Source organism: Herpailurus yagouaroundi, unplaced genomic scaffold (assembly GCF_014898765.1).
Source record: "Herpailurus yagouaroundi ecotype Mexico unplaced genomic scaffold, PumYag 205, whole genome shotgun sequence".
Taxonomy (NCBI): Eukaryota; Metazoa; Chordata; class Mammalia; order Carnivora; family Felidae; genus Herpailurus; species Herpailurus yagouaroundi.
Window position 1 is genome coordinate 3113947 of NW_024412436.1, and position 12369 is coordinate 3126315.

Here is a 12369-nt window from a genome sequence, read left to right on the forward strand (position 1 = left end):
AGAACTTTTAAGATTTAGTCTATTAGCAATTTTCAAGTGTACAATACCTTGTTATTAACTGTTGTCACCATGCTGTACGTTATATCCCTGGGCCTTATCTTATCTTAGAGAGAGTTCAGAAATGGGGGAGAAGGGCAGAGGAGGAGAGAAAGAGAATCTTTTTTTTTTTTTTTAACGTTTATTTATTTTTGAGACAGAGAGAGACAGAGCATGAACGGGGGAGGGGCAGAGAGAGAGGGAGACACAGAACCGGAAGCAGGCTCCAGGCTCTGAGCCCTCAGCCCAGAGCCCGACCCGGGGCTCGAACTCACAGACCGCGAGATCGTGACCTGAGCTGAAGTCATACGCTTAACCGACTGAGCCACCCAGGCACCCCTGAGAAGGAGAATCTTAAGCAGGCTCCATGCTTAGCATGATGTGATGAGATCATGACCTGAGCTGAAATCAGTAGTTGGATGCTTAACTGACTGAGTCACCCAGGTGCCCAGGACTTATTTATTTTATCACTGGAAATTTGTGCCTTTGACCACCTTCACCTGTTTTCCCAGCTGCCACCCCCTGCCTTTGGCAACTACCAATATGTTCTGTGTATCTGTGAGTTTGGGTTTGTTTTGTTCTTAGATTCCACATACAAATGAGATCATAAAGAATTTGTCTGTCTCTCTCTGACTTATTTCGTATAGCATAATGCTCTCAAGGTCTATCCATGTTGTCACAAATGGCAAGATTTTACACATATACACGTACATATGCCACATTTTCTTTATGATAGACACTTGGGTTGCTTCTTTGTATTGGCTGTTATAAATAATACTGCAGTGAACATGGGGGTGTGTACTATATATCTCTTAGAATTAGTTCCTTTGGATAAACACTCAGAAATGGGTTTTCTGGATCATATGGTAGGTCTGTGTTCAGTTTTTTGAAAAACCTCTATACGATTTTCCATAGTGGCTGCATTAATTTACATTCCCATCAACAGTGTAGTAGGGTTCCCTTTTCTCCACATTCTTGCCAACGCTGTCTATTTCTTGTCTTTTTGATAATAGCCATTTTAACAGGTATGAGGTGATACCTTATTGTGGTTTTGATTTGCATTTCATTTATGAGTAGAGATATTGAGCATCTTTTCATGTACCTGTTGGCCATCTGTATGTCTTCTTAGAAAAAAATGCCTATTCACATCCTCTGCTGATTTTTTAACCAGATTGGTATTTTTTCCTTTTTCTTTCTTTTTTTCTTTTTCTTTTTTTCTATTGAGCTTTTTTTCTATTTTTCTTCTATTGATGTCTTTGTATATTTTAGGTATTAACCCATTCTCAGACATATTATTGCAAATATATTCTCCCACTTAATAAGTTGTATTTTTATTTTTTTTTCTTTTGCTGGGAAGAAGATATTTAGTTCGACTTAGGCCCACTTATTTATTTTTGTTTTTACTGCCTTTGCTTTTGGTGTCAAAAAAAACTTGCCAAGATCTATGGTGAGAAGCTTACTGTCCTTATTTTCTTCTAGGAGTTTTATAGTTTTAGGTCTTATGTTCAGCTCTTAATCCATTTTGAATTAATTTTTGTATATAGTGTAAGATAATGGTCCAGTTTCATTCTTTTTCATGTAGCTGTCCAGTTTTCTAAATGCCATTTATTGAAGAGACTGTCCTTCCCTATTGTGTATTCTTGGCTCCTTTGTTGTGAATTAATTGGCCGTATATGTGTCAGTTTATTTCTGGGCTATGTATTCTGTTGATATATGTGTCTTTTTTTATGCAAATACCATACTGTTTTGATTACTGTAACTTTGTAATATATTTTGAAACCAGAAAATGTGAGGCCTCTAGCTTTGTTCTTCTTTCTCAAGATTGCTCTGACTATTCAGGGTCTTTTGTGGCTCCATACAAATTTTAGGATTGTTTGTTCAATTTCTGTGAAAAAAGGCCATTGGGATTTTGATAGGGGTTGCCTTGAATTTGTAGATTGCTTTGGGTGATATGGACATTTTATCGGTATTAATTCTTTCAGTCTATAAACTTGGACTATCTTTTCATTTATTTGTGTTCACTTTCTTTCATCAATATCTTATAGTTTTCAGGGTATAGGTCTTGGTTAAAGACCTTCTTGGTTAAATTTATTTCTAGATATTTTATTCTTTTTGATGTAATTGTAAATGGGAATATTTTCTTAATTTCTCTTAAGATAGTTCATTATTAGTGTATGGAAATGCAACTGATTTTTAATGTTGGTTTTTTTTTTAACCTGCAACTTTCTTCAGTTTATTAGCTCCAATTTTTTTGTGTGTGGGGTCTTTAGAGTTTTCTCTATAATAATATCATGTCATCCACAAATAGTGGCAGTTTTACTTCTTGCTTTCTGATTTGGATGCCTGTTATTTCTTTTTCTTGACAAATTACTCTGGCTAGGGCTTCTAATACTGTGTTGAATAGAAGTGGTAAGAGTGGGCATCCTTGCCTTGTTCCTGGTCTTTGAGGAAAAGCTTTTAGTTTTTCACTGTCGAGTATGATGTTAGCTGTGTATTTATTATATATGGCCTTTATTGTGTTGTGGTACATTCCCTGTATATTCATTTTGTTGGCAGTTTTTATCATAAATGGATATTGAACATTGTCAAATGTTTTATGCATCTGTTGAGATAATCGTATGACTTTTATACTTCATTTTGTTAATGTAGTGTATTGATTGATTTCCATTTATTGAACCATCCTTGCATCCCTCAAATAAATCCCACTTGATCATGATGTGTGATGCTTTTAATGTAAACTTGAGTTGGTTTGCTAGTATTTTGTGAAGATTTTTGCATCTGTGTTCCTTTTGGGTATTATCCTGTAATTTTGCTTTTTTTTTTTTTTTTTTTTTTTTTTTTGGTGTTCTTGTCTGGTTTTGGTGTAAAGGTAATGCTGACCTCATAAAATGAGTTTGTAAGTATTCCCTCCTGTTCTGTTTTTTGGAAGAGTTTGAGAATGATTGTCATTAATTCTTTGAATATTTGGTAGCATTAACCAGTGAAGCAGTTGAGTGTAGACTTTTGTTTATTGGGACATTTTTGATTACTGATTCAGTGGCTTACTAGTAATTGGTCTGTTCATATTTTCTGTTTTTTTATGATTTGATCTTTGCAGATTGTATGGTTTTTAGGATTTTACCCATTTCTTCTATGTTGTTACATTTGTTGGTGTATAATTAATTGCTAAGTTTCTTGTGATCCTTTGTATTTCTGTGTGATCAGTTGTAAATGTTTGTTCTTTTGTTTATGACTTTATTTGAGTCCTCTCTCTTTTTTTCTTGGTGACTTTATTCTTTATACAGGTTTTTTTCTTTTTTTAATATTTATTTTGACGGAGTGCGAATGCATGCATTAGAGTGGGGGAGGGGCAGAGAGGAAGACAGAGACAGAATCCCAAGCAGATTCTACGCTGTCATTACAGAGCCTGAGGTGGGGCTCAGTCTTATGAACTGTGAGATCAGGACCTGAGCCCAAATCCAGAGTCAGATGCTTAACCATCTGAGCCACCCAGGTACCCATAGTAAGTTTTAAATGTGTTACTAAACAGTATAATGAGGGCTTAGTTTTAATATACGTATCTTATATATTCAGCCACAATGCCAAGGAGAACAAGCAAGGGGTTTATCCATAATTTCCATCAGCCCCCAGGTTATATAAGCAATTAATAACTTGTATTACCCTTATGTAAAGTGCTATTCAGTGTAGTTTCAACCCTACCAAATTGCTACCCTTAATTAAGCCTCTCCTATAAAGAACTTCTAGAGCTGCCACTCTATTATTTATACATGAATTAAAAAAATACCTGAATGTATATGTGCTAAAATTGTAACAATTGGTTTCTTCCAGGTTTTTGAGTTTATTTTTTTCTTTGCAATTTCTGTGTTCTACTTTTCCTATAAAAACATAACTTGCTTTAGTGATAAAGAAGCTATTAAAAAATTTAATGAACATACTTTTTAAAAACACACGCACACAAAAAAGCAAACAAAAACAAAAACAAGAACGGAGTGGTGAGATTCTTTGATTAATTTGATTTCTTTGAGAAATGCATGATATCAGACCAGAAGACAATTACGCTTTTCTTTACCTATAGAAGACCGGCTGTGCAAGTGGTGGTAGGAGACTACTCTTAAGATTGCACTTGTGTTTTATCCTTATAATTGTCTTCATTGAATTGGATACAGTGGTTACCCCCTTCTGTATAGGAAATTCACAACTGGGATTGCTCTCCATCTTAAGAGGAAGCACGGAACTAGTTTGTTCTATAATTAAGATGCTTTCTGTAGTGATTGCTATAGTACAACTTTTTTTTCTTTTTTCTTTCATTTTTTTTTTAATTTCTTCTTCGTTCTTTTGATTCCTGTGATTCCTTTAGTTTTTGATTGCTAGCCTCAGCTTGTACCCATTTATCCTGCCTTTTGGAGTCTATGCCATCCTGTTTAATATATGTGTGTGTATCTAATTTCCTAATTATTTTTACCGGCCTGCCTGGTTTCTAGCTGCTTTAATCCCTCACAAGCTTTGTTCTGTACATCTTACTGTCAGTGTAGTTGCTGACCTACCTAGACTCACATTGTATTTGATTTCCTACCCTATCTCTATACTTGACTTTTAGTCATGGTCCCAGTACAGATTCCATATTTCATAAATAATTCTGATGAAAAGATCATTTTAAAACTTACATTGAGAATATGCAAATAGGGCATTAATTTCTAACTAAAGAAAGAGCATTGAGTGTCTAATCATTGGAATTTTAATTTAAGATATTGCATATTTCTGTTCCTTCTTGTCAGGCTAAAATATCCTACTAGCCAACTTTGACTATAGTGAGAAATTTTTCTTGTTCTCATTGCTTAATCTCTTCTAATATCACTTGTTTTATCACCTTCTAATGTCGCCAAGTGACAAGTAGTGATTAATTTGTCATTGGTTTACTATAACTAAAGATTCATTGTATAACTTTAGAAGCTTGGGGGATGAGGTATATAGAAACATTCTGTGGAAACTACTAATGACATTGTAATTTGAAGATGCAGGACTGTAAAACATAACCTCTTAATGTTTTTTTGTTTTGTAATTTGAGTGTGTTTTGAGGATTAGGTACTAATGCTGCAGTGTATATATTTATGTAAAGTGATAGATAATAAATATTGTGATTTAGATAATTTTGTGTCATTCTGTGAGCCAGTTAATGGGCTAATTGTTAGGCAGTTGTTTTTTTTTTAATACAAATTTTAGAGCAGCTATCTTTATTTTTGAATTACTGATTTTTGTTTGAGGTTCTTCTCTCCAAAACATCTTGTTTTATTCACTTGCAAATTTTATATAAGCATGATTCTTTGTGTAAATGTATTTTTTCCCAGGTATAGCTATTTATTAAGGTACTTTCTGCAAGATCAAGAAATATGTATAGTACAGAGTTTACAGAGTTGGAGAAAAAGAGTTATTTTTTGGTCTAAGTCAAAAGTAAATCTAATTTAAATGTGTATGTCAATCCGACCCACATGCCTTTAGAACTAAAAACTAGATAAAAAGCATGGACATTTTGTGAGTTTTTAATCTACCTATGTCTGTTTTTATTTTATATTATAGGAAAGTTAAAGGAGGAAATATTGATGTACATCCATCAGAAAAAGCACTCATTGTTCAATATGAAGTGGAAGCTACTATTCTTGGAGAGATGGGTGATCCCATGTTGGGAGAACGAAAGGAATGCCAAAAGATGTAAGTTTTCTTCATTGGTGCATAGTTTGAAAGTGGTGAATTTTATATAAACTGTGTAGAAATCTGACGTTATTTAAACCAGCATAGATTACAAATGGTTCTGCCTTCTTCTAGGCATACGTCATCTTAGTGAAGCAGAGACCATAGTAAACTATAAATACAGAGTATATTTATTCCAGAGAAGATCATGTTTACCTAAGCATAGTGGAAAGTTGCTGAAAAATATCATTTCTAATTTATCCCATTTAGTGAATGCATATAATAGAGTATAAACGGGGCGCCTGGGTGGCGCAGTCGGTTAAGCGTCCGACTTCAGCCAGGTCACGATCTCGCGGTCCGTGAGTTTGAGCCCCGCGTCGGGCTCTGGGCTGATGGCTCAGAGCCTGGAGCCTGTTTCCGATTCTGTGTCTCCCTCTCTCTCTGCCCCTCCCCCGTTCATGCTCTGTCTCTCTCTGTCCCAAAAATAAATAAAAAACGTTGAAAAAAAAATTAAAAAAAAAAAAAAGAGTATAAACTACTACAACTTGTGAAATCAGAAATAAAAGAGGTTTATATGAGACTTTTTAGCTTCATTTAAGAAATTTCTATTTTAGGGGATCCTCTCTGTATTATCCTTTTTTCCCTGGAGTTGTAGAAGATAGTATGCGTTCCAGAATTCCCAAGTGGGGCATGTACTTTGAATTCATCCCTTCAAAGTCTAGCCCTGTGAAAGATGTTGGTAATGTAATGACTCAATTTTCTGACTCAGTGAATTGGGATTACATCTCTTGACATCCTGCACTTTCCTTCCTACTTTTATAATACTTTCAGGAGCCCCTTGGGAACTGGCCTTTTTCATTATTCTATAGTTGTGCTTGTGATTGTCTTGCCCTCCTTTCATAGTATTGTGGAAGTAGAGAAGGTCGGAGATGGCCTAGTGTTCTCTCCCAATCTTCTTCTTCTTCCGTAAAAATAAAAAAAAAAAAAAAAAAAAAAAAAGTTGATTTGGGAGCTAAGTAAGAAGATTTTAACTAGTTTAAAAGAGTTAGTATGTTTTGGTGATATAGCACCCTGAAAAGTACTGTATTTAATATTTTTTTAATTTTTTTTTTTTTTTTTGAAAGAGTGTGAGTGGGGAGGGGCAGAGGGAGACTCACAATCCAAAGTAGGCTCCAGGCTCTGAGCTGTTAGCACAGAGCCCGACATGGGGCTTGCACTCACGAACTGCCAGACCATGACCTGAGCCAAAGTTGGACACTCAACTGACTGAGCCACACAGGCGCTCCCAAAGCACTGTATTTTAAATATATAGCAGTGGTTCTCAACTGGTTGTGATGTTTTTCCCCCAGAGAACATTTGGTAATGCCTGGAAACAGTTTTGGGGGTTGTAACTGGAGGGATCCTATTGACAATCTAGTGGATAGAGGCCAGGGTGCTGTTAAACATCCTAAAAATGCACAAGGTCAAAGAATGGTTTGGCTTCAAATTTTAATAGCGCTGTAATTGAGAAACTTTGGTGTATAGCACCCTGAAAAGAAAAGCTGCCTAGTATCTTAGTAAGATCCCTAATCTGTCTTCTTTTCTTGTGTTAGGAAACTAAATTACACATACAATTCATTGAAATAACTAAGTCCTTGGGGCACCTGGGTGTCTCAGTCAGCTGAGTGTCTGACTTTGGCTTAGGTCATGATCTCGCAGTTCATGGGTTTGAACCCCGCATGGGGCTCTGTGCTGGCAGCTCGGAGCCTGAGCCTGCTTCGGATTCTGTGTCTCCTTCTCTCTCTGCCCACCCCTCCGCACCCTCCCCCTGCCTCAAATAAATAAACATCAAAAAAAAAATGAAAAGAACTAAGTCTTTGGATAATTCACTAAATTGAAGAAGAAAAATACATATATGCACACATACGTACTTATGTGTCCTCTTACACGTTCTCTCTTCCATTAATGTGTTGTGATTACTGCCTGAGTTTTATACATTTTGGGAGCATGGGAAAATCTCTTTAGGTCTTCTTTTTTTTTATGTTTATTGATTTAAAAAAATTTTTTTTAATGCTTACTTATTATTTTTTTAATGTTTATTTTTGAGACAGAGAGAGTTTTTTTTTTTGTGAGTTTTTTTGTGAGCATGAACGGGGGAGGGGCAGAGAGAGAGGGAGACACAGAATCCGAAACAGGCTCCAAGCTCCAAGCTGTCAGCCCAGACCCCGACGCGGGGCTCAAACTCACGGACCGCGAGATCGTGACCTGAGCCGAAGTCGGACGCTCAACCGACTGAGCCACCCAGGCGCCCCAATGCTTACTTATTTTTGAGAGAGAGACAGAGCATCAACAGGGGAGAGGCGGAGAGAGAGGGAGACACAGAATCCGAAGCAAGCTCCAGGCTCCGAGCTGTCAGCACAGAGCCCATTGTAGGGCTTGAACACATGAACTGTGTTGAGATCATGACCTGAGCTGAAGTCAGACGCTTAACTGACTGAGCCACCCAGGCACCCCTTGAGATCTTATTAATTTGACTTCTAAAGAAAAGCTAGCAGATCAGTCTTTGCTTTTAGAACCTCAGATATCCACATTTCAGGCAAAAGATTTAGTTCTTAGTTCTTTAACATGTATTTGTTTGTTTGAAGTTTACTTTTGAGAAAGAGAGAGAAAGTGAGTGAGGCAGGGCACAGAGAGGGAGAGAGAGAGAGAATCCCAACCAGGTGCTGCACTGCCAGTGCACACCAACCGTGAGATCACGACCTAAGAGAAAATCGAGTCGGATGCTTAACCAACTGAGCCACACATGCGCCCCCTAGAAAGATTATTTTAAAACAAGATTTCTGAATATGCTGTCCTCCCTAGAAGAGTCAGATACAGATTTTATGTTCTTTTTGTTATCTCATTTGTTCAGTTCAAAGAAATCATTTCTTTGCATTTTTCTAAGCCTAATCGTATCTAATACTTTATTATATTTTACTAAAAGAGTCTATGTCAGGTACCTTTCAGTGCTTTGTGAACTATTTATAAGAAGTATTGTTTAAGTTATCACTTACTTTTATAATACCTGAGTTGAAAAATTTCTGATGTGCTCACAGCATTCGTCTTAAGAGTCTCAATGCCAACACGGATATAACTTCCCTGGCCCGGAAGGTGGTTGAAGAATGTAAACTTATCCATCCCTCAAAACTAAATGAGGTAGAACAGCTGTTGTACTATCTACAGAATCGCCGTGATTCATTGCCAGGAAAAGGTAAGTAGAATTCCTCACTTTTTAATGTATAACCAGAGCTGTTTCTATAGTTTGTGCTTTTGATATTTGGTGGTGTTTTTTGTTGTTGTTATTGTTTTATTTTGTTTTGCCAGTGCTGTGCATAAGTAAACGAATGAAAGAATAAACCTATTAGTTTTCTCCATGCCAGGCTCTGTATCAGATGCTTCCACAAAAAATGATCTGTTTCTATTTCATACTGTGGCATGTGTGTATGTTTGTATGTGTACATTTGTGCTGAAATAAGGAACGAACTCAAATGTCTGTCATATTCTAGAATAATAAAAGGAGAGAATTTGGGGCAAAAAAACCCTATTTTCTCTAACCCAACCAGATTTATATTTTTTAAATTTCTTATTGACAATTTATAATTTGAATAGATTACTAAGTATTTGAATGTTAAAATATGTCATATGCTTTAGACTATCCTAAAGATACAAGTTTTATGAATCTTTCTTAAGAAAATATTACTTTTTTATTCCTTATTGTCTGCATCGTTGCCATTCTTCTACCTTCAATTTCTTCATAAGGAACCAAGTCATTAAAATATTAGAGCTAAGGAATTGATTATTTTTAGAAAATATCATCAAATAATCTAAACCAAATATGAAACGAAATAACACATTTTGATGGAAAGTCATCTCAGATTATTGAATAGTTAGTTATTCCACTTCATGGTATTGATTAGGTTTACATATCTTTCTTTCATCATTGGGGAGTTCTAAAATATGGTACCTTTGAAAAATTTTATAAATGCTTATGTTTCGATTATATTGAGTAGAAAAAAATGAGAGAAAATTTGTTTTGACTTTTTTTGAATTACTCAGTCTTTTCTCTCCAACCACAGCAAATAAAATGCCTTTTTTCTAATATCACTTTTATTAGTTAATCCTGAATATATTATCTAACATATATTATATGATCAATCTATATTTCTGAATGAATTAAGTGATTGTGAATGTATTTATTTAAAAGCAAAAATAAGCAGTTTGAACTTGTATCCAGCTACATAACTGGCACTCAATGTATAATTATTAATTCTTTTTTTTTTTTTTTTCAACGTTTATTTATTTTTGGGACAGAGAGAGACAGAGCATGAACGGGGGAGGGGCAGAGAGAGAGGGAGACACAGAATCGGAAACAGGCTCCAGGCTCTGAGCCATCAGGCCAGAGCCCGACGCGGGGCTCGAACTCGCGGACCGCGAGATCGTGACCTGGCTGAAGTCGGACGCTTAACCGACTGTGCCACCCAGGCGCCCCTATTAATTCTTAATAATTAGTGTTACCCAGGCGCCCCTATTAATTCTTAATAATTAGTGTTATAAGGAAAATTTTATCAAGAAACACTTTTATTAAATGTTTCTTGATAGACTATTCCTATTAAGATCCCTGTAAATGATGAGAGAGAACTTCTTCAATAAGTTAAATAAGTTCAAAGTGAGCAAAGTAAATCCCATACTCTTGTAAGGTGTGTATGTACTTAGTTTGAGTACAATATAGTGAAAATTGATCTTTCCTAATGCCTAATTAATATAATTCCAAATGCATTTATATTAATATCTTAATAAAGTCTTGCAAGTTTTCAAGGTAGATCAGTCATCTCACCTTCTTCCCCAGAAATTAGATGAATATGAGGAAATTTTCATGTCAACATACATGGATAAATCCATTTGAATCAGTCTGTTCGTATAGATACTAATGTTTGGAGATGTAAGAAGTGCTGTTACCATGTTACATACATACTTACTAAAAAAATTTCCATTTTTCTTTTTAACTTTTTTTACTTGGAATTCACTATTTCAAAACCAGAAACATTGCCCCCCAGAAGTGATTGAAACAAAACAGTAATACTTATTTATGTAATTCATTACTGTAAGTGATTTTTTTCATTTTGTTTTTTCTAATATTCAACTCATTAATGTATCTTTGCTTTATTGATTTCCCTATTCCCACCTTAAATGTGAATCAGGAGGGGACTCTTGCTTCTTGTTGGCAAGTCTGGCTATTTACCTCCCAAAAAGTTAACCTAGGAGGAATTAAAATTGCTGCATAACATAACTTTGGGATTATTTCTAGATTTTATTCATATTTACTCTCCTTGATATCTCACTATAACAGATTATAGATGAACATTTAAAAAATTTTTTATTTATTGGAAAAAGACTATTTCATAAACTAGTCAGTTGTAAGATTCCCAGGTTAGCTATAAACTCAGCTACAGAATATAAAAATTACCCAGAAACTCTAAACACCTAGTTCTTCTCATTTAAAAATAAAAAATCTTTTTACAGAAAAAAAAGAAAAATCGAGCAAGCCTAAAGATCCACCTCCTTTTGAAGGAATGGAGGTAAGACCTAATTCTGATCTAATAGAGAACTGATTGATTGTAAGTTGTTGCCTTTTCCCATCAATGATTCATGTACTAACATTAAGTAGATGTGGAAAGTTTATTGAACTTAGAAGCACCTAGAAAAGGTAGATAATGAGTGTTTTTTATAGTCAAAAGTTAGTGGCATATTTTCAGGTATAATTTATTTTGATAAGTTTTGAAATGTTTTAAATATTCGTATATTTAAACATATCCAGTGTGTTTTGAAATACTGTTTAACCTATTATAGTAGACACAAATTATTTTGCATTACATTTAGGATGCTTTATATTAATAGACCCAAGTTTAGCGTTTATGTACATCCTATTTTCATGTGGTTTGTAACTACTTTTGTATTGGAGTCCTAACACCCAAAGGTCTAATTTCCTCCTGGCTACTATGAGTCCTTTGAAAACTTGTCTGTCATTAAAAGGGCAATATGTTGACCACACAGTATCATTCCTTGGCAGTAGCTTTGAGGGACATCATTGTTCTTTAGGAGGACTTCCTCTTCCTTTCTTTCAGATTGATGAAGTGGCTAACATCAATGACATGGATGAATACATTGAGTTACTATATGAAGATATTCCTGATAAAGTTCGGGGTTCTGCTTTGATCTTGCAACTTGCTCGAAATCCTGATAACTTGGAAGAACTACTATTGAATGGTGATTTATATCTATAAATATTAAAAATAGAAAAATTGTTGCATAATATGTTTTTGAAACTTATTATAATAGAGGACAAAGCTAAAATTTTACCAAACTTAGGAATGCATTTATTTCCTAGACCTTTATTACCATCTTTATTCTGAAAATTATTTAATTTTTGAGAGCATAACATTAAATATTATCTGAAAAATTCATTTAATTTAAACAACAAATATAAAGCACTAATGGTACTGTGTCTTCTATTCTGGAAGATTTTTATTCTTTCAGTTAGGATACAATATCAACTTTTGTCATTTGCACACATACGTATATACTTTTACTAAATTAGGGTTCCAATATTAGTTTTTTTTCAGTAGCACAGCA

The 12369-nt window shown here is 34.9% G+C and overlaps 1 protein-coding gene across 2 annotated transcripts in view; it reads left to right on the forward strand.

The window, feature by feature from the left end:
• KIFAP3 (kinesin associated protein 3) overlaps nt 1-12369 on the forward strand; it is a 177713-nt gene that overhangs the window by 20694 nt on the left and 144650 nt on the right. For both annotated transcript variants that reach the window (XM_040451611.1, XM_040451612.1), the window contains 4 exons: nt 5611-5742; nt 8796-8950; nt 11260-11315; nt 11862-12003. In XM_040451611.1, the coding sequence (XP_040307545.1) occupies nt 5611-5742; nt 8796-8950; nt 11260-11315; nt 11862-12003 (485 nt within the window). The remainder of the gene's footprint in view (nt 1-5610; nt 5743-8795; nt 8951-11259; nt 11316-11861; nt 12004-12369) is intronic.